This window comes from Athalia rosae, chromosome 2 (assembly GCF_917208135.1).
Source record: "Athalia rosae chromosome 2, iyAthRosa1.1, whole genome shotgun sequence".
NCBI classification, from domain to species: Eukaryota; Metazoa; Arthropoda; class Insecta; order Hymenoptera; family Athaliidae; genus Athalia; species Athalia rosae.
The window spans coordinates 6,188,610-6,214,988 of NC_064027.1; the positions used below are offsets into that span (position 1 = coordinate 6,188,610).

A 26,379-nucleotide genomic window follows, 5' to 3' on the forward strand; every position below is an offset into this window, starting at 1 on the left:
AACTGTATAGATTTGCCATATTACGAAGCACGTTACAACTTGATTTAAATCACGTTGCTCGATCAATTTTTTTTAGCCGGTACACTCAATTTCGAATAGCCTCAGATACGATTTTTGTACAACCTATACGACAACTTTGCGCGCAATCTCCTGTAACCCAGTTTAAAAAGCTCGGAAAAAATTTAATTGCAAAATAAAAACTCTCGATTGTGAATGAATACGTCAAGGCCTTGAGCAACCGACATGCAGTCGTCGTGAAAAAATATAAATAAATGAGTTACCAAAAATATAAAAATACTTTTGACCAGTCCGGGAACTTTCGAAAGTGCAGGTTGTCCAGTTGCACAGTGTGGTGATCTACGGACACCATTTGTTGATTTAGAGAAATTAGAAGGGTGTCAATTCGACTCCAGGTACCATTGCAGCAAAACTTTACGAACGCATTAAAAAATTTATTATCGACTCAATTTCATAGCATCTGTTATAAATTCGATACAATTTTATCCTATGGGTAAACGTTAACTATACATATTCCCACACATGAGATAACACGATATGCTAATGTCAAGTTCCAAGTTTATGTTTATGTATGTAAGATCGACTGTTGCGAACTCCGACAACTAGGCTAGTCATGTCATTGCTTGATAAATAATTCTATGCACTTAGATAAATCTATATGATATGATAACATGTGAATATAATTACTGCGGTGATGAATGGACCTTGATGAACATATTACGATCGTTCACACGTCACAGCTATCGCGATACGTCATTTCGTTAAGGGTTTCCTCAAGTAAACTATGAAGAGGTAGTATCTAGAAAGTATACTGTATTCGTTTTCGTTGTTGTTATTCTTGTTGAAAATAATTTTTTGCTTCGCAACTTCTCTGATTAGATCTTTTTTGTAATCTTCTCTGAGGTCGGTAGGCATCCGTTCGATGAATGGATTCACTGCCAATATGTATTCTGAAAAAACGAACAATCGTTGACGTCGCGAATGAAGTTCCTGCGAGAACAAAATAAAAGAGAAAAGGGAGGATGAAACTCACTGCTGAGTATATCAGGACTGTTGAAAATGTAGCTCCTCTCTCTACGACTGCAGTGGTGGACCTCGAAACCCACGTCCTTCACTAAAGCTTTCAACGTTTCGCGCTGACGGTCGGTGTGCTGGAAGACCGGGATGTAACGTTCCACGTCCTGCGGGTCGTTAAAAAAGAGTAAAAAGATCGAAACTTAAAACTCCTTATTTAACGAACGAGAGACTGAGTGAAATTCAGGAAATAAGAGTCACCTTCATGTAGGGTTGGTAGCGCGGCATGGCGGCCAAGACTTCGTAGGCATAAAAGCCTGGATTGTTGGCCAGAAAAGCCAAGAGGGTTGTTCCTCCGGGTCGGAGTAGCCGAAAGATGTTTTTGAATACTTGGCTGAAAACGTAAATTAAACGACACATTTTATTTCATGAGTATATCTGTAGATTCCTTCCCGTGAAAAATATTTCCGCGCATTCCATCTTTCGAATCATTCGCAAATAATTTTCTATTACTTCCTGAAAATTTGTTAAGCAAACTCTGAAGACGATTGCTTGCACTCTTCGTATCTACGATTTGCCGATTGGGGGCTTTGAACAAAGAAAAAACCTGCGCCCAGGCCCACTTGTCCCACGATTCTTTCAAACCCGTACTATTAACGTATGTGAAATGGCGGACGAGGAAATTTTGTAAAAAAATTTTTAACAGAATTTCGCTAACAAGTTGAAAAAAAAGCCCCATTTTTTTTAGAAAATCTGTGATCTTACCGCATATCTTGACACCAGTGTAAACAGTAGAACGAAGTGACGTGATCGAATTGTCCTATGAGATCTTCGGGTAGATCCGGGGCCTCGATGTTCAATTTGACGAAAGACAGTCGACCATTATCCCTGTACCTCTCTTTTCCAAAATTGACCATGGGCTCGGAAATATCGGAACCTGTACAGCATTATTGAGTTTTGATAACGATCGCGTTTGTGAGAAATGAAAATTTTCTGTCACAGATAAATACAACTTAGATCGAACTGGAGTGTCGAGACTTACATACAATGGTAGCATTTGGGTTTAACTTCGGCAGAATAAAATCGATGACAACGTCCCCAGGGCCGGATCCAATGTCGAGACATCGTCCTGACATTTCAGCAATTTCGTCCCCGTATTCCTCAGAGATATCGTCGGCATCGTGACGTTGCAAATCGTTCGCCGACGAGTAAACCGCGGGCTTGTACATTACGTTAATATATGATCTTTCAAATTTTTTTATTTCGAGATACGGCAAGGGACGCTGATCGATAAACCTTTCGGTTATCTATGCCTCGAATACCGGGGACCTTCAAGGACCCTCTAATTCGTTGCTTAATCTCGAACTGGTAACTTCTTCGGTCTTCTTTCGATTTATATAGTCCCGACTGCCACCTCTCCGCGGTCCAGGTATAGCCCGGTATACTCCTCGTCCTAAATTTCACCTTTTCTTTACTGCTTCACTTTTATTGTAGAATGGAAAAACAAAAAAACAAAAACAAAAACAAATGAGTGTATTGATTAAAAAAATCCAGGCTCAGCCCCTAGAATCTCGTGGGTTATGCCGAAATTCTCTTTCGCACTAACGACAGGTGGGTTTGTATTTTTATTTCGTTGCCACGTTAAGTTTCGCCGTCGACGCTCCAACCGCCATTTTGTATGGGTTGAGAAAAATAAAATTATCTCACATCGCAACTAATAAGATATGAGAATAAAAAATGAAACGTGTAAAAGATGCGCCCCGCGAGAATTCGAGATTAATAATTTATGCTTCGTGGACTTATTTTTTCATCTCTTATTTTCCACCGTGTTACAATCTACTTTTATGTTTTCCAATTTTCCCGAAATAACGACGCATCAACTGCCATGAATAAGAAATACCAAACTCGACCGATGCACGCCTTATAAAACTTAGGTACATTATCAAAAAAAAAAAAACAAAAAGGACGAAACAAGTATTCCTGGGATATGACGAAAAATGATATAAAATTTTATTCTCTTGGAATATGAAATGCGGTGATTTATTCATTTTCTAAATTTAATCCGTAACGAGTCCGAAAAATATTATATTGAATATCGGTTCGCACTGCTGCAAGAAGAAAAAAAAGCACACGTCTTCAGTATGTCAGATAGAAAAGGAAAAATACAAAGAAAAAGAATTCACAAAACGCGGGTAGCGTTATCGGATGACAAAAGAATATGGACCAATGGCATTGTCGTCTTCGATTCAAATAAACTCGTAGGTATTGTTGAATCGAGTATCTTGTCAGAGGTGAACCTTCCATTGCTATTTTCGTCCATCCTTGGCGCCTCGGGTTTAAACTTCAAACACGTATATTTTCCAAACTTGATCTGTTTTCAAGATCGGTATCATCCGGTAGGTCCGTAAAAATAAATGTAAGCCGAGTCCCAGTCGGGTGAAAAAAAACAAGGAACGGTCGGAAGAAATCGAAGGAGTACGCAGAGGACGGTTGACAATAGCTGGACGAATTCGTGCGGCTCCCGGGCAATAGAGCCCATGGGTGATACGATTTCGACAAGGATAAGGACAAACTTAATGAAAAGATATTGTCGCGGGCGCCGGTTCGTGATGACCGCACTTACAACAGCGGAGGAAAAGAGTGAGAACCAGATTTTCCGGTTACGATGGAATTAGGAAAGTTTTTAGGTAAGGTCACGGTCCTTTCGACGCCTCGTATAAAAGGGGTTGTCAACCTTCCCATTACACGGTCACACCCCCTGAACTGAATAAATATATCGCCTCGCTCGGCCGCACTCGGTCAAGAACGTGTGTAATAATAATTTTTAACGAAAATTCCCGATTGTTTTTCTCATCTCCCAGAGGCCGAAGGTCGACCGAAATTCACCCTGAGTTACAGTTGCTCTCCTTAAAATATTGCGCAGGACTTGTTTATCCGTAGATGAAAAATCTTGAGCCAAAAAAGCGGGTTGCTCGGGAGTAAAGATAACGACATTATGAATTCTCGAAGGTCGCGTCGATTCGAAATATCACGAAGTCTTGTTCTTTCTCTTGGCTCGTCCTGATAGGAAAATGAAGAAGGATAATAATCATAGTAAGAATAAACAGAGGCAAAAATAAAGGAGCGAAAGAAGGGCGAAGAACGCTTCGGGGTACCATTAGAACCGTCTATTTTGTGTGAGGTCATGAACCTGGAGAGAGCCGGTTGGTCGGGGGACCGCGGAGACTGGGGGACCAAATTTAAAGGGCCCAAAACTCGTTGGACGAGTTGAATGACCTATTTGCTCCCTGCTCGGGCCGGCTTAACTAACCTAGGGTAGAGAGATGGTGCGCGAGTCCCGCGCGAATGATTCTCATGGCTCGGTGTTCCAGGAATTTTTAGGAGGGGGGCACGGGGGGGGGGGGGGAGGGCATGTGGAATTTCGGTGATATCCAATTCACTGCACAAGTTATGTACGAACAAAAAATTATTCCTTACAAATAAATTCCACTAATTGTTTCGACGGATTAACTAAAAATCTCGATTAATTCAGGTGTATGAAATTTTTCGGCCATATTTCCAACGTGCGTTGAAATTGGAAAGTCCGTCAAGATTCAACCCCTCTACGGCTAATCGTCGATGGAAAATGCGTCAACGTCCTTTTTTTTTTTTTTTCGGATTGTCTATTTTTATCAGTACGTCGTTTTTTCATTTTCAGAAATCTTCGAAGGACTAAAATTTGGAGCGCAGAGGATAATCAGTGGAATGAAATGTGAAATGGGGATAAAGTTTCCCCACGATATGAGAAACAATTTGAATTCTGGTTACCTCTATACAAGCGCGTTATAACTCGCCTTGGCACGGGAGGAGGTATTGCCAATATGTTTGATTAATAATTATAGCACTTCCCGGGCGTCGGCTACACGAACCGGAAACCTGGAGTTGCCGCAACTATAGTATACACAACTCCTCGCAAAACGGGCGCCGCAGACTCGCGGGGAGGAATTTCTGCAGGTGCGGCTCCTCGACTCATTCCTCCCTGCATCTTCCTCCCCTCCTCCTCCTCCTCCTCCACATTCCCTACGAACATATCTCTCTCTCGCATTTCCTCTTTTCGTAGATTATTATGCACCTCGTCAGTCGATATCGATACCTACTTTTTCCTCATGTACCCAGATTCGTATCCGCAGGTACACCCGATAATCGATTCGGCTCGAATGATCGGGGAACGCGAATGTGAAATTCGCGATTTTAGAACTGCAATTTATACATGGAAAGCTTTTTTCTTATCTCCTGCACATCGCACCGTTGAGAAAAAAATGAACTTTTAGTTCTGAATTTTGCTGGCAATCAGATTGCATTATACCGTTGATGTTGGATCGCGAATTCGTCGAATCGATGAAAAAAGGGTTTGAACGAGCGCACCTGTACCGGTGCGGGGAGTTTTACCTAGGTATAGGGATATATATAAGGTTATACATATTGTATACGGCGGGGGGTTGAAGGAAGCTCTCAAGGGTTAGGTATACGGGAGACGCGACTCTCCTCGCGGCGTTGACGGAGTTGAAATTCAATAACAATTTGCAGTTCTACGTTCATAGAGATGGAAGTTTAGAACTAGAGGGCGACTTAGTTGCCTATATACCTAGGAGGTATCGCAGACGTGTCGCTGTATAGGTATATGTACCGTACATTATGATACGTACAGGGTGTTACCGTTGACATTAGAGCTAGATTTTTTGAAAAACAAATATCCATCTTCTACGGTATGTGTACTTAAAAGTCGGCTGCGAATCGAGAACAAGTTTCATTAAATTTGCGAAGGATCTCAAAACCTTACTTTTCCATTTTCCGAATTGCCTTCGTTTTATTCCAATATTAGCCTATTAAGTTTTTTCTTCATCAGATCCATCGTCGGAATCACCATCTCTCGTCATATCAATTTGATTATGAGTTTGACCGGATCTGAGCCTCTGTGTATAGGGATGTATCTCTATGTATATACTGCATGAAATAGTATATCCCGCAATCGGAAAGGACCATCTTATCCGGTGCAGGACACTCGTATTATTAGGAGGTATTTGCCTTTCGGGCGAGTCGTATTCGAGGGATCTGCAGCGGTCTCTCAGCCTCTTCGGACCTTGTATGTACACCTATATAATATACATATATATATATATACCATATATTTACGTATGCGTCGACACACTCCATACACAATCGCGGGTGAAACAAACGCACAGACCTCGCCTAATCAAATACATATATTGTGACACCCTACAAATATAACACGCGAATACTATAGAGTATGCCTACCTACTCTATATATATATATATATGTGATTCTGAATCCGCGTCTGTGCAAACATTTCAAAATTACTTCGTCATATTTATATTTCTACATTCATTGATATCCATTTCGAACGAAATTCGACGTTTTCGTTATTTTTTATACTAACTATTCGCCGGTGTGTGCGACATAGGGTGGGGGTACTGATTCCGCACGAGCGGGGTACACCGCAAGCATCCGATATAGTCGATCAGACCCCGAAGCCGTACAAGATGGATGTCGGCGTGCGAGGCAATGATAGATAGACGCTCGCCTCGGCGCTACTTCTTTCCTTCGCCTTTCTTATTCCTTCGCCACGTCTTCGCCGCGCTTTGCCCCCGTGACCGTATAGTCGGCTTCTCAGGCGAATCTGTAGCCCTTACCCCCTTACCCCCTTACCCCCTTACCCCCTTACCCCCCCGCCCCTCGTGTACATATCGCACACGCAGAGCTACGTCTGTACATAGCCGCGTACATACGCGATACCGTACATAGTTATACATTAGAGTATAGTCGCGCGGGTGTATCGAGTGCCAGAGATGAGAGTCGAGGGCGAAGCTCCGCGGAGCCGGAACTGGAGATGGAGAAGGAGACGGAGACGGAGAAGAAAGCGGAGGTTGAGGAGGAAGAGCAGAAAAGGCAGGCTTTGATAAATGACTCCTGGAAAAAATCCGAGTCGATACGTCTTGCTCAAGATGCGAGCAGCAGCACCACCGGCGGCACCGGGAACGCCAGTAGCGTAAAACTCCGACGACGACGCACCAACCCACCGCGATCTACCCTGGAAACACCGACACCCCTCGTCCCCTGAATGGAGAAAAAAATTTCGAAAAAAATACCAAATAGTCGAGATTGCGATCGAGTAGGCCCGTATGGATTAAACGCGTTCTCCCCCGGTGGAATTCTTTTCACGTATATAAATACCTTGCGTTGATTACTGTATAAATCGTTTCCTGTTTCACAGATATGTGTATATACAGATATATAGACAGCACGAAGCGCTGCATATCGTAATGAGGAAAAGTAAAATGAAAAAAAGAAAAACAAATCGTAGAAGACTCCGACTCCGGATGCGGTCGAGTGGTTGGGATGTAACTCGTAGAGAAAGATTATCATTATATAATATTCTCTCTATGCATCCTCATCTTTCTTCGGCCTTGGACTACTGCCCGAGTAGGCCAGGGCGTTCACCCGATCTTAAGGATTGATAGAAAAATGATCGCGCGCAAGCGATCGTTTGATTCTTATTTTCTTCAGTTTTTTTTTTTTTTCCTTTTTATATCTATGGTGTAACTTATTCAACGTCGCGTCAAGTTTGGTGCTATTAGAGTGAACTTTTAGCCCGATTCATGTATTACCATACGCGAGGACGCGACGTTGTTATCTGCCCGTAGTTGAAACTTTCGTATATCTAACGAGAAAATCGTATTGCAGTTAAATCAAGAATGTGTACTTAAGTATATACGTAAGTTTAGTTGGATATAATCCGATCAATTTAAACTTTTCATACATAACGTTATGAATACAAATACATAGGTGGTGCAGGTGAATGTGCAGGTTTTTAGTTCTGTACGAACAATCTTATGTTGTATACGCTTAATGGCTTTTTGTTTACAGGTTCTGTATACATATACCGTTCCAGGTGTGTGCGGACAGTTGGTACATAAATCGGAATTTTTTTCATTCCTCGCAGATATTGAGATGACGTTTGAAATTGGGTGTGAATATTATTTCGCTTGTCTATAAGTATATAGGTATACGCGAAGTCGCCGGGTTTTACTTCTTTCGCGGTTGATGTTTCTGGCAACGTCACGATTTATATCTTTCAACGTGCCAAAATGGCGACGAAAAACCCGGCGCGATGATATAGTCAATTCTATTATACAGTCGGGCGGATTCGAATAGACGCCATGATTTCAGGGGATCTGATCGCGGGCAGATGTTATCTTCCATTAATCTCCGGGCAATCGAAATTAGCATAATTGACGGACTGGAGAACGCGCGGCGTTCCTTCGCCGCTCGCGAGACGCCATCTTGTATAATTCACCGATACATCTCCAGCAATGGCACGGTGTACGACCGTATATAATCCACGATCTGCGGCCACCTATCCCCGTCCACTACCGCTGAATAAAAACAGAAAAATAAACCAATGACTGCAGAGGCGAGACGTGAAAAATATTTAATAAAAATCACAGCCCGTCGCCATCGATCGAATAATCGTCGAGAGAAAAAAAAAATCTCTCGCACTTGGAGAACGAAAATTTTGCTCGTTTGGAATTCGATCGAATTATCGGAATTCGTTCTAAGGTATACAATATAATGTATATACAATATATATGAATATACCTATACGTCGAAATCTATAAGTATACGGGGCGTGGGTGTTTTCTCGTGGGGTGAGGAAGACGCGAAGGGGGGCGTTGTAGGGGAAGTTGGCGACACAGCCGCATCAATAATATATGTCGTCTGCCGCCGCTGTACCTCCGGTATACCCCTGCCGCGGATGGCGTCGCGACGCAGCTCCTCCGTTGCGTTTTCCTGCGGTATTGTATACCGTGGCACGTTAAAAGTATACAATATCTCGAGGTTGTTACCGATGCGATAGGTGTATACAACGTATATACACAACAGCGTACAACGCCAGCTCTTCGGAGATCGACGACGCAACTGACCTTTAACATTTACGCCCATGTTGTTCGCCTGTGCAGAGCGTACGAGTTTGTACGTATAGTATAGTGTATACCTGAAACCGCTTGACGAAGCGGTTACACTTTTCGTTTTCTCGTCGGGGTATTCGTCCAATACGGCTCACGAATCTAATATTTTTATCGTATACCTCGGGGGGTAATTTTCGGAGCGATAACCGTGCGAAGATACGTATAAATTGGCCGCGAGGCCATAGTTTTCGACAAACTTTTCGGATAGCTTTCAACTCCCAGTCCGCAGAGGGGCTGTTCGCATATCGAGAACATTCGATACCAGATAACGAGTAAGCGATGCCTCTGTAGTTAATTTACGAATAAATTTCAGTTGCCATTTTGTTATTCCAGGTGTATATATTTCCGCATCCTCTGCGGCGAATCGCTCCCATTTCTTAGGAATTTTCTCTTCCTCCTTTCGAATTTCTTCCTCCCCTACGCCGGGCGTACCGGTAGATATTACCGAAAGAACCATCCATTTTAAATGTCCCCCTTAAATCTCCACCACCTCCCGCAGCACCGGTAGCAGTAACGGCGGCACCCACTGCTGGTTTCGTTCGACGCTGATCCCCGCCACTTTCTTTGGTCCTGTGCCTTCCGCCCCTAACTTTTATATCCACCTAAATCCATCCATTTTAAATGACGGATATTTTCTCCGAGCGACTCTCTGTATGGATTTTTATATTTTCCACAGCGAGCAGAGGACGCGTCGACGAGGAAGCTCGAAAGGAAAAGAAGGTTGGGTATAAATTTATATATATCTATACATATATACTGAAATAAAGTTGGCTGCGGAGATGGAGGCACGGAGAGAATAAACCGAGAGAGGGAGAAAAAGAAACCAGCGACCTACGCTGCGGCGAAGAGGGGTTATTGTTGGTGCTCCGATAGAAAAAAAAACAAAGAAGTATTTTTGTTTGCCGCCGAAGGGGGTGTTACCCCGCTGGCGTCTCTAAAAATCATCGAGCTTCGGATATAATCTGACTTTAGATTTTCATTCCAGATGAGCTGGAGGTATCATATCGATGACTGTTGGACTTTGCTCCGTGAAATAGGCAACTCTACTCTCGCTCAGGTGTAGCGTTCAGAGGTAATCATTGACAATTCGAATAGATTTCAATTATTTCCTTCCGAATTTTGCATCCAGCGGTCTAACTTCCGTCGCCCCACGGAATTCCCTGAGCCGAAATTTTCGGGGGTGTGAAAATGGTTAAACTTTCAATTCATCTGGGACTCATTAGCCAAATTAACCTCGTTATATTAAAAGCTCGTCACACTATACGCCGAGGAGAGAAGCGTTCTCAACAATTTCCCTAACAGTTTAACGTGAATTCTCTCATCTGCGAGTGTAAGATGCGTACAATAGAATTCACCGTTCGGGGGTTCAACGAATTCGTGAAGCTCCAATGATTGACTTCAAAATTTCGTCTCCTGCGTCGTACCTGGTAAGTCGATGGAAAAAAAAAAAAGAGAGGAAAAAAAGAGAGGAAAAAATCGTCGACGCACATAAAACGAAACGATTCCTTCCTTCCTCGATGCGAGGCGCGATAGCATCCCAGCTCCCAGAGGCATCTGAGAAGTCGATATCTGAGCTTCCCCGACTTGCGGGGTCAGTCGCCGCGAGTCCGTTTCCAATAAAAACCACCTGAAAGCTCTCGAGCTCTGCGGTCCTGCGGAGGCAGAGAACGCCGACGCGCCGGCACGTAGCCGAAGCGCGTTCTATCTCTTTAAGAGGACAGTGCCTCGGGATCGATAAGGCCATATAGCAATCATATTTTCAGGTACACGTGTTCCTCCGAAGAGTCAGGTGGAACCTGCGGTGGGAGGGCGAGCGTGCAGATAAAATAAGAGGGTGAACAAAAAAAAAAAAAAAGAACCCGGGCGAATTTTATCCGCGGATTGACAGTGAGACGCGGGATCTGAAAAACTGGATCCTCTTCGGAGCTTACGGAATGCGGCGATAGAAGTAGGCTACAGTTATCCGTCGGACGGGGTAAGTGTACCGTACGCGTCAAAGGACAGCTGTGTAGGTATAGGTGATATACGGGTGAGTTTATCGTGTCTGATGGGCAGCATCTCTCGGTCGATTTTAGTCGAGTGTGGACGCGTATACGGATCGTAACTCTCCTTTTATCCTCCAATATCCCATCAGATTAACGATCATCGACGTATATTTCAGGATGATACCGCGTTTATACCGTACCTTCGAGTGCATCAAAGAGTTATCGTCCCCTCGATTTACCGAGTGAATTCGCGGAGAGAAAAAGCAAATCAAACTTCTCAGCGAATACTTTATACTTTATATAGACGCGTCGGAAGATGTTACCGGAGGAAAACTCTCGCTGTTGGCAAAAATTGTAACGCGGGGGAAAAATAGAAATGAGAATCTACGTCGAACCGGCGCACCGGCATCCGTTTCTGCGGCAAGGAGAGAGAGAATCTTTGTATATTCGCGCGAACTCGGATAGGTTTTAGCTCCGGCGGTGAGCTTTAGGGCGTCGCGAAGGGGCGACCGGGGGTTGTGGGTTGGGGTTTGGAAGCTTAAGTGCTTCGCTGCCGAGTGTCTGTCTCCTTCTGGGATCGAACCCAGGACTCTCTCTCCAGGATTTCCTTTCCCTCGCCACGTCCCTCTCCGCCGCCACGTCCCCCGATGTCCCTCTTTCTGGGATCGAAGCGTAGCTCGCTCTGTTCTCGGCGAGAACGTCGGGGCGTTACCGCCTTCCGACCTCCGAAGCTACCACCCTCTGCCCCGACCTGGCCGTACGCCACCCTGCCTCCTTCTTCGTCTCCGCTACCTTAACCCCCTGCCGCTCCGCGCTGGCATTCGGAATCGAGATGAGATGCCATTGGTCCCCGCGACACTCACAGACCAATGAGCAGCACAAATACGGGGAAAACGGGAAACGCGTAGAACGAAATAATCGCGACTTATACCTTCCCCGTTGGGAGAGACGCGCAGGACGACTTCCCTCGCGAAGAGGGAGAGGGCCACTCCCTCCTACCCTCGCCACAACCCTCAATACGCACTACGCAGTCACATCTGAAACAGAACCGAATCTGGGAAACTCAGGGATTGGTCGGAGCAGCGGAAACGTAGGTATTTTCTCATTGGTTTATACCGTTTCTACTTTACCACTGATGTTCGAGAGCCCTCCACCTCGAGCTTTTTATTGGAGAAGTTTCCCTCCGCAAGCTCCGCGATATCTTGGATTGCTTAGCCATTGGTCTTTCGTTCCGGACGGAGGAAATAAAAGTGGCACGCCTGAAATCGGAGTGAGGCCTTGTTTTCGTACGCTACACCACATCCCTTGACTGAATTTCTTCGACCCCCCGTTTCAATCCCGGACTCAACCGTCCACGGTCCGTTGGTTTTGGCCTGATTTTTTTTCGAGGCGACGCTCCCGCGTACCGTCAATTTTCAGTTTCTTGGTATAAATTTTTTTTGTTTTGTTTTTTTCTCCATTTTTCTCAAGGTCTGTCATTTTGGAATTCAAAGTAATTTCCCAGGGGTCGTTGGAAGATCTGAGGGCCGTCGGCGTAGACCAGGTGCGTGTAACAGTAAAAATGCGAGAATGAGAAAACTGCCGACAACTTTTAGCTTCTCGACTAACGCGCGTCGAGGTACGTTGCGGTGTACGGTACGAGGGTGCGGTAAAGCTATTCCCACACTGTTTGAATAGGTTCGGGGGGGTCGACGGTCGCCTGAATTTTGACGCACCAACGTACAAACGTGTACGTCGCGCCACGCTTTCAGGAGCCGACGAGAACGAGGAGAAAGAGGAGGCCCGGGAGGAGGCTGAGGCATCCGATCCGTGACTTTAAACTTGTAGATTCAACCCCCGAAACTTGAACTTCCCCCGTCTGCGATTCCCTTCCAGTTTCAAAGTCTCAAAACTTCTCAACAATCCATAAATTTTCAATCACGCCAGCCAAATTTATTCCTCGAAATTACGTGTGTATCATAGGTATGTGTATATGTATGTATGTACGCGTACTACGTAGCATCGGACGAACTCCTCGGCTGCAAGCTTTTTTTTACATTACTAGCATTGCAAACGCCGCATTTGGTTTCATTCGTTGTTCGAATTTTTTCACCCGTACGTAAAATGTTTTTTTTCGATCTATCCACGAATTTTTCCCATCGAGATATCCTTGGTATTTTGCTTGTCGGATCGAAAAATTGGCGATAACTTGATCAATTTGGATTCCAGATTCGAATCCCTGAGATCAAAATACATGAGAATATCATGAAAAACCTAATTGAAAAAATATGTTGATTTTTGACCCCAAAATCGAAAAAACTTCAAAGGGATTTTTGGGCCAAAAATTAAGTATTTTTAAAATCGTCCGAATGGCACTTTTCTTACGTATTTTGACCTCGGGAATACAAATCTGAAAGAAAAATTGATCTATCTCTAAAATTGACCGAGTTATTGCCAATTTTCAGCTTTTTGGGGTCAAAAATAAAAAATTGATTTTTTAGTCTATCTTAATGTAATTTGAGCTCAGGAATCCGAATCCGGAAGAAAAATTGATCTATCTGCAAAAATGACCGAGTTATCCCCATTTTTTCACGATTTTTGGCATAAATTTGAGGATATCTCGAAGGGAAAAAATCGTAGCTCAATTTGGACAACGGATTCGTGTTCCTGAGGTCAAAATACATAGGAAAAGTGCCATACGATCAATTTTAAAAAATAAAAATTTTCGACCAAAATTTGAAAAAATCCAAAGGGGTACCCCTTGAAAATTTTTCAATTTTTGGCCAAAAATTTTTATTTTTTAAAATCGATCGTATGGCACTTTTCTTACGTATTTTGACCCCAGGAACACGAATCCGTTGTCCAAATTGAGCTAAGATTTTTTCCCTTCGAGATATCTCCATTTTTTAGCTAAAAAAAGCGAAAAATTGGCGATAACTCGATCAATTTTATAGGTAGACTAATTTAACTTCTGAATACGGATTCCTGAGATCAAAATACATAAGAATAGCATATAAAAAAAAATACGTTTTTTCGACCCAAAATCGACAAAAATCCAAGGGATTTCGGATTTTTTTAGATTTTTGGGTCAAAAATGAACTATTTCAAAAATCGATTGTATGAAACTATTTCAATGTATTTTGACCCCAGGAACACGAATCCATCGACTGAATTGAGCTACGAATTTTTTCCGTCGAGATATCTCAATTTTTTGGATAAAAAAAGTAAAAAATTCGTGATTAGATTAAAGGACACGCGGAATTGGCAAACGGTGAATTTCACACGCGAGAGACCGGGGCCCGAAGAAAATGCGATGTGCCATCGTCGATTCGGGGCACGCTCCGCGATGGCGTTCGTCTCCTTTCGTCCCCTCGGAAAATTCTTTTCAGCCACAGTTCGTCCTCCTCTCGGCCTTGCGGTGCTGCACGAAAAGCCACCGCGGGACACGAAGGTAGAAGAGTTTGCGAGAGCGGATGCTACCGTAGCGTTGATTGAATACGAAGAAAAGCTCTGCGGAGTTCGTTGGTCGATTCCAGTCCTGAGAGAAGAGAATCTCGTCTGAACTCCAAGGGATGTCGACTCCATCCACGAAGAGTTTTGCAAAAATTGAGGAATGACGAGTGACGCGACCAGAGCTTAAAAATAAATCGAAGGAGATCCGACGAAAATCTACCAGTGGGTATCTCAAATTTACCATACGATATTTATCCGCCGTTATTTAATGACGAAAAACGGGAGCTTTTTACCCCCGTTGATTATTTACATTATTTCCTAAACGCGGTGTGTCTCTTCGGTATAAGGAAAGGTAAATAAACTGGGTTAAAAGGATGGCGAAACGGATTATCGAGTTATCGTTCTACGAAACAAGAAGTAATCTTATTTTCCCTTGGCTCTTGCAGCACTACGGGCGGTGGCGAAAGCTTATACTTCTTTGTTTTTCGACTTGTCGCGTACCTCGTAGCTAATTCATTACAGCGACTAATTAACGGAAGGCCGCGGGAGAAGAGAGAAAACTGCGCTTCTAAAACTGGACGACATTGTATCGAAAGAGCTGCTCGCTCGACGTTTCCACCACAATGTCCTTACCTCCCTCCTTTCGCTTATTCTCTTTTCCCTCGTATGAAGGATTTCCAACAATATCCCGGCGAGAGAACGAAAATAATAATTTCATAATTTCCGTTTCACTTTTCTTGGGGGGTTGTAGCCGGTCCACCCTCGGTGTGAAAGGTACGTTACAGTTAATTACCGAACGAAATTCACGTGGCCAAGGGTGCCTTAATGAAGTTTAAAAGACGTCGACAATTTTCCACTGACCGCAAGCTCCGAAGGCGTCTGATCTATAAAACGTTCAGCAACTAAAACGCGACCCCTGCAACCGCGGGGGCGTTAGCTTTGCTTATAAATGGTCTACACGTATATGTCGGTACGGTAGCGAAGCCTTGCGTCTGGACCACAGCTGGACCGCGGACCCCGCGTCGCGGTGACTCCTGAGCGAACGGGGGTAGTTTAGAGGGCGTCGTACGTAGCTCAGATATATATAACAAGTCCGGTAAAATCGCTGTTTTTCGTAAGCGCGGGACAGCGCGGCAGCGACGCAACTTTATACCTTGATGATGAATTTTCCCGGGCTATTTCCAGCGCGCGGAGCGTGCGGAATCCGCGGCGCTAAAGGGATAGGAAGTTCGCGGTGGGGGTGTCAGCCGAAAGCGCAGGCCGCAAGAAAGGAGAGGAACGAAGACGAAAAAAGATTACGACGAAATAAAATGCGAAGAGAACGAAAAAGTTGGAATGGAAGGTAAAAAAAAAAAAAAATAAAAGAAAAAATGAAATAAAACGAATAAAAAAAGATAATGAAAAATAAAAGAAAAGAAAAAAGATCGGGAGGGAAGAAGACGGAAGAAAAAGAGTATCGTATAAAAAGGCGAGTGGGAACAAAGCCGAGCGCCTCTGGCCCCTTACCGACCTCCCGTAATTCGCCCTCGCGATTTTCACCCCCTTTTCCATCCCATCCTCCGCTATACATATCGGCGGTAGCTATACCGCCGCTGGTGTTGCTGCTACTGCTGCGGCAATGACAGATACAAATACACGGGAGAAGACCCGGTTGGCGGAGCCGCGCCGACGCGGACGACCTGCGTAACCAAAGCTCGGCAGGCGGTTCCTCCTTGGGTGGAGCTTCCGCGGGTTCTCGACGTCATCAGACGTACAGACAAACGGATGGGATATACAGATGTAGAAACCAATGCGCACCGACGAGCTTTCAGAGGGAGGTGGGTGGCGGGAGCGACGACTGCGTAGAACACCTCCGATCCTTCAAATGTTCGGCCCCGTTTTCCCTCCGCGGGGGCGAAAATTGGGGAGGGAGTGAAGCGTCAGCAACGCCCTGGCACCCCCGCGGGAATCGTATAGATTCGCGAATCTCTCGCGGCGGGTCAACGGTGACATTCCTTGAGCTGAAGAATGGAAATGGAAAACGGAGAGTCATTTTCCCGGTTCCAAAATGGCGGATTTTCATCCCTCCCCCCCGCGAATGCCCCGCGCTTCTTCTTCTACGTACGCGCGCTCGCCGAACCCGAAGCCGATGCCGGGGGATTTTTAAAGGTGCTCGAGAGACCGTGTGAGAAATGCGGTTCTGGATCTCCGCTTCCTTTGAAGCTTTTTTACTTTCGTTCCCTTTTATTATTTCTTAGAAGCATCTTTGCAGCTGGTGTCTAGCTATGTAACGCGGTCTCAGAAATGAGGGGAACTGAAAGCTTCAAACAGCATGCAGTCGGTTGTATATATATTTAGTCGCACGGCGTTTACATACATTCAGGTACACGTACACATGCACGTATTCGGTATAGTTTCACCTACACACGAGGTATAGTTTCATACGGTTTCAGTTGGAACGGGTTGTTAGTTCGAGGGTGGAGGTTGCGGCGGTGAGGGGGAGGGCGGCGGAGGGGGGGGGGGGGGAGGGGGAGTTTCGCAACGGTGAGCCGTAGCAGAATGGAGAGAATACAGATCTCGGAGTGGCTCCGCGGAGTGCCTCGGAGTGGAGTGCGAGTGCCCGGGGGCCTGGATCGACCCGACGGCGTTCCTTCCCTCCCTCTTCCTTCCTCTTCATCCCCTGACCCTCCGCGAACCAAACCACCCACCGACGTCCTTTCGTCTTCACCACTGCTCCGCGTCGTCTCCTTTCCTTTCCTCTCTTCTCCCGCTCGCTATTTCTCCTTCTCCTCCCCCCGCTCAGCCGACGCTTCTCCTCTTGTGTTCCCTCCTATACATACCGTCTATAGCCCATCGCTTCCCCCGTTTCTCTCCGCGGTCCCTCTTCCCTCCTTCCACGGTTCACCTCGCCACCCCCCAGCCCCACCCTGCAGCTTCGAAATCGTCCGCAGTCCTCCTCGGTCGTTTCCTCCACGTCCACCATTCCGACTCGTCTCGTGCCTCCCCCCCCTTTCCCACGTCCCCCTGAATCCAACCCTCTTACCCGAGTACCCAACCTCCGGCACCCCTGTAGCTATAACCTACCCATATATCCTATCTACCTTCGAATACGTCTACCTTACCTCCCACGCGACCGTATAGTATATACGTCAAATAGGATCTCTCTAGACTACGGAGACGTCGGGGAAACGTACGTACCGTCCTTATCCTTGTTTTTTTTCCAGGCTACTGTAATTCGCGGTTGTGGTTTTTTTTTTCAGTTTTTTTTTTCCGAATCGCAGGACTCTCCGTGTTTCAAGATTTTCGGAAGTTTCGCGAAATTGCACATCGACGATACGACGATAGTTATTGGAATCTAATTGAATCGTTCGATTGTCCATTGCAAAAACTTGATACAAATTCAACAAAAAAAAAAAGCTTAAATTATCTCGAGGTTTTACAAACAACTTGATGTACTTTGAAAATTTGGAAGATTATCTCGTTTCGACGGAGGTTAGACCTTTCTGCAGCAGAATCATAGCTTCGCCGCTAAAATCCGAACGAGCGACAAAATCTAAACAAAGTTAGCGGAATATACACGTGAGAAAAAATGGCAAGGATTACTCACCGCGGCATTTGTTGTTAAAAATTAACGTTTAGAGTAAAAAATTAAATTTTTTTTTACTCCTCTCAATTCCTAAGGCAGAACGCGAGTATAAACAATGAGGCAATCAATTTTTTTTTTTTCCCTCCATCCGCGAAAAGTTTAGAGAGTCGAGTACTGAGCTTTCAGCGACTCTCCGCAAATATTTGCCAGCGAAAAAGAAAGAAGAGAAAAAAAAAAAAATGTATGGATATATTCTACTTTCATAAATTTTTTGCACGCTCCATATATTAACTACAGGTGATGTATGTTTCGTATAAACGGGGAATGAAATATAATTCGCCTGACAAAGAGAGAAGAAAAAAAAAAAAAAAAAAAGCGAGACAAAAATTGGAGAAATTTTCGTCGGACTCTGTGGAAAAAAACCCTTTCGTTCCTCGGTCCGATTTTCCGTCCCTTTGAGGGAGTAAAAGTGACGTAGGTGCGAAAGTGTAGCGTACGGTAGGGACGGTATCCCGGCACTCCTGACGCCTCCGACGTCGGTCTTGTTTACCTTGGACGGGTTGAGTTGAGGCCGAGGCAGAGGCAGAGGCAGAGGTGGCTGAGTGTAAAGGCAGAGACGCTTTCCCCGTTTCATTAGAGCCACGCATTCATAATCTCGAGTGTGTTGGACGTGCGAATATAGATTGAGATGGGAATGAGATCGCTTTTGTTCGCTCGCTCCGGAGGTGTGAGCGGAACGGACGCGCGTCTCCGCGGTTATATACTTTTATCAACGCTTTCAAAGCCAGTCATTCGCTCTACTCGCGCCCGACGACGTCTCTCCCTTGCAGACTAATGTTTGACCGGTAAATATGAATCTGATTCCAGTTATGGCTCCATTCTACACCACAATCTGCACTCCAAACTCTCAATCCTATCGTCGAAATTTAACCAATTCGCGATTATCTGCGATCTAAACACCATCATCCAGATATCTTAATCGCACTCAAACCGGCGCGATACGTGCAGGCCGAATTTCGGAACACTTGAAAATTTATTTGTCACCTAGCAAAAATTTTTCAACCGTTTTCCCTTATTTCTTTTTCATCAAATTACAAAATAAGAAATATTTCGCACTCCAAATGCAATTATTATCATTCGGTTTAGTCCTAAAAACAAAAAAAAAAAAAAAAACAAATATCTATCATATCGTGGCGACAATGAGCTGAATTTATTTATTTTTTTCCCATTTTTCGGCACAATTCAAGTCTTCCTAGGTCGTTCGGGTTGCATTTATCGACCGGACTCAAGTTCAGACGTCGGTGCATCGCGTCGTGTTGCACCGTCAGCTCCTAGGTGACTCCACACGCGAAGTTCAAACAAACGGAACCACCTCGATTTTTTTATGGACTTTGAACTTCCTCTGCTAACAAATTGGCGACCTAAAAAATCAGCTTCGTAGGTATAATAATTTCGCCAGTTACGATACCACGCGGTGATATCGCCAAATTTTTCAATTCGTCGATGATCGATGCGATGAATGTTTTTTTTTTTTTTTGTTTTTCTTTCAACGAAAGAATGTTCGGAGTGCAAGTAAAAATGGCTCGAAGACGGGGGGGGGCGGGGGTAGGGTAACTCTCATCAATATTCCAGGGACTCCTGCGAGCTCCCGTTACGTTACTCTGTTCGGAAATACCTAGAGTAAAAGTGGCTCTGGCGAAGTGAGGATATAAAGGTTTTTATTCCGGAGTGTTATCCTCAAAGTAATGTTCGCACTAAACCATGGAAGAGCCTCGGGGATGCCCCCATCAATATGGGTCTTCGGAGTTCGGATCGAGCCGCGCGCTTCCGGTATACATGCGAACGCGAGATGAAAAAATACCCAAAGAAGGAGCGAAAAAAGACCAACGTCCTCAATACAAAAAAAAACATACATCTTCGATCACTCTCTACATTCGCATCGGTAAACCGTCGTCTCGAAATCTCACAACGTTTCGACTCTGTTCGATCGATCGACTACCCCGTCCGAAACTGTGGCCGTTTATTGTTGTTGGAAGATATTGGATGAGAAAAAGAGAGAGGAGAAAAAAAAAAAAATAATAATTAGAGGCAAGTGTTTTGGTTCGATTAGATGACATCGATTTTGGTCTGAGGGTTCAAAACAGGGAGTTGGTCGGCCTCCGTATACCGTGTGTTGGTTGGTGGGTAGCTCGCTCGCGGCTATGCAAATATCGTACGGGGTGGAAAAAAAATTACGCCAAAGTGCTAAACGATCGTTGGATGTGGTGGGGGAGGAGGAGGGCGGGGGAGGGGGGCGGGGGGTGGAAGGGTGGAAGGGTGGAAGGGGTGGGACGCCTTATGTTGAGCAGGCGACTTGGAATGACGCGGCGCCCGTCCGGACCTTTCGTCGTGGTGCGGAGGAGGGCGAAGGGCGACGAGCCGAGCTAGGGGATGACGGTATGCAAATAAGCCACTCCCGGATGTCTCCGGGGTTCGATTCGGTTTAAAGTTATTGCTTGTCGAAGGAACTCATCGTTAACGAATACAGAATTTGACGCGCGGCAGCTCTACGGCTGAGTATATGTAAGAAACTATGTACCGATTCCCTCCACATAACGCTGTACATATATATAAATGTATGTACTTTTGTGGACAGAGTATAGATGTATGTGCAACGGGCGATGGTTAGCTGATTTGAATTGATTGATGCGATCTCAAGGCGCTCAGCCCCAGCGTTTCTGGATGGGAAACTGAAACGAAAAAAAAAAAAAAAAAAACAAGTAAAAAAAGAAAAAGTAGCAAATGAAATTTAGCCGTACCCTGCGACCGGAAATGCGGAACACTTTTGAGACTTTGAGTCGCACATAATGTGTGCAGCGATACAAGTATATCCCGAAGAAAAGAAGAGAAAATTACTTCACGTTTGGAGAAGAGGAAATCATCGTCGCATAGAAGCGTAGGTACGTGAGATCGGTAATTTTTCTCATTCGTCAAGGTGATGTGGATAAAAGAATAACGCGATCGGAACTAATTACAAGATGGATGACTGCGGCGACTTGGAGGTTCGAAAAGATAAGACTTTCGACTTTGAATGCCACGGGACTGCTTCGCGAAGGGTAGTTCAGATATCGCGTATATAACACGACTCCTAATGCGACGGACGCGAAGTCATTAAGTGACTTGTGTCAATCGTAAAATTTTCCGACCGCGTCGTAACTCGTATACAATACGTGTGTATATAAAAATAATCCAAAGTGTTATATTACGCGTCTCTATGTTTTTTTTTTTTTTCATCCTTCGCGCGTAACCATTTACAAAAAGTGCGAAATAATCTGCGCAAGTTTCGTTCGATCATAATTTATTTTTTCTTCATGTAGCTGCTTTAAGCCTGAGAAAAGAATGATATCTTAAAACCACAAGCGACTGACTCCAAATAGGCAATCAAACGAAACCATCTTCCCCATCCCTTTGTACAAGGAGACGGTCTCTCGGGCCCTCAAACATTAATGAATAAAAATTATAATTACATTTTTCATCGCGACAAAAAAATAACAAAAAAAAAAAATAAAATAAAAGGAAAAAAGTTAATCAATCATGAGCCCGAAGACAGAGTCTTTTTTTTTTTTTTTTTCTTCTTCAAGGGTATTATGGAATATATATGATGTATATTTTCCGACTCCGGTGTGCAGATGTTATCGCGGGTTCTTGAATTGTTTTCATTTCATCGCTATCGAAATCGTTATAAAAGAGAAAAAAAAATGGTTATTGAATTAGAAAAATAAAAAAGCAAAAAAAAAAAAAAACACGCAGGCGCCGAAATCAACGAGAATCGGGAGTATCAAATTTTGAAAGAATTTCGATAGGCACGAAGAACGATTTTACCATACATTTTTTCCCTAATCTCTTTCTTCTCCTCTCTTACCCTTGAAATAATTGAACTAGGGTGGAGAACGGCATCGAACGGTTATCGTTGTTAACCGCAAGACCGCGGTACGCGCCCGGCAGTAACGCTGACTTATGATTCATGGTTATACGAACGCCCCGCCTATATACCTCATGCCTCATGCAAATAGTTCCAATCATAAGTGGAGTCTATAATCGATCTATAAAACTGCTTATACGGATATATTGTAAATGGGGTGACGGCGTTGCGGGCGACGCACTCAACCGCACTGTTCTCTCCGATGCAAGCCTCGCAGCCTCAGACCGAGTCAGGGTGTAGAGGACGCGTCGTCTACCGTACGTATAGAAAAACTCCCACCAACACTCGAATAATTCCGAGTATATTTTATAAGTGGTGTTGGCGGTGCCGGTGCCGCTGCCGCTGCCGCTGGTGGGGAACCGCACTCCTCTATATCCAGGCCCAAGGACCCGTAGACAAATGTATCTTGTTTGCATACCATTTGCATGCATGGAGTTCTTCGCCCCCTACAGTATACCCACCGCTAAGTATAACCGCCGAGCGATTTCAACGCGGTTAACTTCTGTACCGAACCGAATCGAAAATTTTCACCGCTTCATCGAGCGCGCGCGGATGGAGAAAAGTGCTTTACGCGTCTTGAAAAAAAGCTCCCGCTATTTTGCACGCGATGCGTTTTGACGGCTGGAAAAGTGCGTCCGTTTTACCATGACCGCGTGTGTACGGCGACGATTGCTCGTAAGCTCGTTCGATCCTATCGATAAGATTCGTGGACCTGGGAAAAATCGGGGATACCGAAGCCGTGGGGGAGGGGGGAAGTTATACGTACAAACGTTAACAAAATTTAACAGTCAAACGGACGGGCGCCCGTACCGCGGAACCCACTCGCTTTCGTCGTCGAGAGTTTTCTGGGGTTTGTAGGGGGTGGCGATACTCTTTGCGTCATTATCGCGATTTAATTATATCGAGTCCCTTTGAGATTTTTAATTTGGCCACCCGACTCGCGCAAGGATTTTCTCAGTCATAAACTCCACTCTCCCTTTCCATTCTCTTTCCGACTATGTACTATACATACCCACCTTTCCTCTTTGTATGTACGTATATAACCTATATACCCTCGCCCTGGTTTTGGTGTAAATATTTTTCAAATCGGGTGACATAATTAACAGACGAAAACTTTACTGTTTTCTTTTAATCAGTATACCCCCCTATATATATACCATCTCACGCCTGAAATGTACTTTACGTTTTCCCCAACTTTATTTGATCGAGAAAAGTAGGTAACGAGAGTATAAATGGGCTGCATCCTGCGTGAAAAAAAAAAAAAAATCATCACGATAATTATAACGAAGCGAATGAATTTCTTTTGAAAGAAAAATTCATTTGACTGTCCGCAAATAATTATCGAAGAATTTCGAGACGACGACATGCGGGACAGTTTGAACCGGAAACAAAAGGCGAACCTCCCCCGAAATCGATAGTAAATTCGTGGATATCGAGGTGGAGCAGGCGGTTAAATCTCAACAGTTGGGTCCGCAATGTGAGGGTCGATTACACGAGAATCGAGAATCTGCAGCTTCTCACTCGATTCTTCAAACGTTGGGAAGAAATTAATTTTAACTTTAAATTAAGACGTGCCCGATATACCTGGGTGGTTCTTTGTTACCGGTTCAACCGCTCGACGCGAAGGCGTCGGAACCCCGGGAACGGTGCGCTAGTCAGGGAGTCAGAGAACTGTACGAACAACTTTTCCCGTGCTTTTGTCTACTGTAAACGATGTTAATACAAACGATCCCATACCTGCGAACAGAAACAGTTCTTACCTCTCTTCCCCCCGCTGCCGCCCTTCATTATTTTGTTTTTCGACGATGCAAAACTTTCAACGATTCTGCACCACCTATTTTCAGAAAGACAAAAGTCGACGTCCCTCCGCGTCTGCCGCTCGGGTTTCAAGTCTGCCCGCGGTCGAAGGAATCCGTGATTTTTGTCTCCTCTCGATTCCGCGGGACAATCGTATCCGTGCAGGGGCAAAATCTACTCTCGCGAAGCACACACGGCTCGGTAAGATAAAAAGTTCGATCCAACGGATATACAAACGGAGCGGTGGAGCGCGCAGATCCGGCGATACCGGCGGGGGGGGGGGGGGGGGGGGGAGGGGTGGATTGAAAGATGAGAAATTACCCGGTGAGGAGATATCGGTTGAAAATGGAGCGCTTGATTAATTGAAAAGGAAAAGAATGAAGCGGCGGTCGAGTACGCGGTCGCGGATATAAGGACCTCGGATACGGAACCAAACGAAGGAGGTCCCTCGTCTGCATTAGGGGACTTGTACACAGTGGAAGAGAAACTAAGTAGGCAAACACCACTCGCCCCTATCACCGATCCAACGGTCCACCTTCGGAAAAGAGTTCATATAAATTCCCCCGCTCGCTTCTCCACCCACCCCACCCCCCCCCCCCCCACCCCCCCTCCCCGCGCAAAAGGGGATATTTGACCACGATATAATCGCAGATAGCATTGACCAGGAGTCATCTTTACTCTCCGTACAAAAACCCGTTCACGTTGGGTATGTGTATCCGTTTTATTTTTCATAAGGGTTTTCGATCCGTCTACGCAGCTTCGAGTTGACGGAGAAAAAAAAAAAAAAAAAAACATAAAGAAAAAGAAAAACCAAAATTCGAGCGATTTTTTTCTACGCGAATAATAATCAAATGTGCGCTCTGCGAGGTCGTTATAACCGTATAATAATATTCACCGAATCTTGATTTCCGAAGTTTATATATAACGGTTACGCTGTACATACGGGGGGCTTTAGTTTCGGATTTTCGAGATAATTCTTGCGCGTATACGTATCTAAGGGTTGTTATTACCGTGTGAGTATATAGGTATAATACGGTTGCTCTAAGACGACCATCGGTCAATTAATCAAGATAATGAAAGGCGAGTGCGGCGGAGAAGGTATAAGGGGTAGGAGGAGCGGCTGTGTAGGACACCTAACACCTCGGCTCGTCCCCGTCCTCCTCTTCCAGCGGTGGCGGGGTACCTCTACTCTACCTAACGTCGACAATACACGAAGATACGTAACTTCGAAGTGAACTTTCGCAAGGCTTCTGGCTAGGTGCAGCCTAACTTGTGCGCGAATGATTAATTAATTAGCGAGGCTAGTTACATCGGTATACTGCACGTGTATACGTATACGTATGGGTATAATATGCCGTACAGTAGTAGTAAGTGGCCCGGCTTCGCTTCCTCCGGGTGTACCGCGCTACGGGTACGCGTTATATCGGCGAGCCGATAATATTCCATTTTCTGCCGTTGCACGTAGTTCGATGAATTACCCATCGGTTCTAAACGTCAAAAATAATCGCCGACTGCGCGAATTCCTTTTCACTCTTCTCATTTCCGAGTATACCGAGAGTTCCAAGTTGGACCGATCGTGCCGAGATCCCCCTCGAAAGCTCGCCCCTCCGGCGGGTGTGCGCGTTCGCTCGTTGTAAGCACACAAGTCAAACAACGGCTCGATATAGTTCACCGGACGTCCGATTCCGTCCCAAAACTGTCAAAACTGGCTGACTACTCGTCAAACGTTGTACCCTGTAAGTCCGTCGCAAGTCTAACCGAAGTTAGCGGCAAGTCTTGGGAATATGTATGGCTTGGTGGGCGTACTACTCCTACTCCTGGTAACGCTGCCGTTCCCGCTGCCGCTGCCGCCGCCGCTGCTACTGACTTGGAAACTTGGCGCGGAGATCGTCGGGCGAGTCCCTCTTTGCCCATTATACATGTATACGCTCATATAGATACAAGGTAGGGAAGGTAAGACCTATACCTACACGCGAAGCGTATCGTCCGTTCCGCGTAGGTGGGCGCATGGGAAATAAGGAGGTATAGACGCTGGGAGGCGACCAGCTTCGGAGCGGCACGGGGTGTGTTATAAGATTGTCCAAACATTAGACACAAACATTAGACAGGCAGACCGGAGGTTCTAGCGGAGCTTTCGGGGTGGGTTAGATTAGGTGAGGTTGGGTTACCTATGTCAGGTTACCTCGCGGATCCACGGCACGTCACACATTAACATAATGCTAATTATCTTGCCAGCTCATTAGCGCCGGCAAACTGTCCGACGTTGAAACTCGCCGCCGTGCACGCCCTGGCCCCCGAGATAAGATGCGGGGGTGTCTACGACGCCGTGTTGTCTAAGACTCGCTGAGATTAGGGACTGTCGGCTAAGTCTCGGATGTTATGACGTGGGTCGCTTCCTAAGTCACCCGGAACCCTCTTTACCCCCCTCCCCCCTCCCCCCCCCCCTTAAATTCACCTACGGAAAACTCACCCTTTCCGGGTCTACGTTTCTGCGACAACCGTCCGTTGGAAGAAAAAAAAAAAAAAAAAAAAAACTCTCCTCACTCGCTGAAAGGTGAGGAGGCGCGGTATTTTAATTT

At 45.1% G+C, this 26,379-nt stretch overlaps 1 protein-coding gene across 2 annotated transcripts; it reads right to left on the reverse strand.

The window, feature by feature from the left end:
- Positions 1–437: 437 nt before the first annotated feature.
- Positions 438–2,441, reverse strand: LOC125499864 (juvenile hormone acid O-methyltransferase-like). Of its 2 annotated transcripts, none has more exons than XM_048649863.1 (5): positions 2,075–2,441; positions 1,798–1,969; positions 1,294–1,426; positions 1,052–1,199; positions 438–968 (listed from the first exon to the last, which is right to left on the reverse strand). In XM_048649863.1, the coding sequence occupies exons 1-5, from the start codon at positions 2,259–2,261 to the stop codon at positions 772–774; spliced, it is 837 nt and encodes a 278-aa protein (XP_048505820.1). In that variant the 5' UTR covers positions 2,262–2,441; the 3' UTR covers positions 438–771. The 2 variants fall into 2 exon arrangements, with proteins under 2 accessions (XP_048505820.1, XP_048505821.1); XM_048649864.1 differs by having other exon boundaries at positions 2,079–2,316.
- Between the last annotated feature and the right edge of the window lie 23,938 nt (positions 2,442–26,379).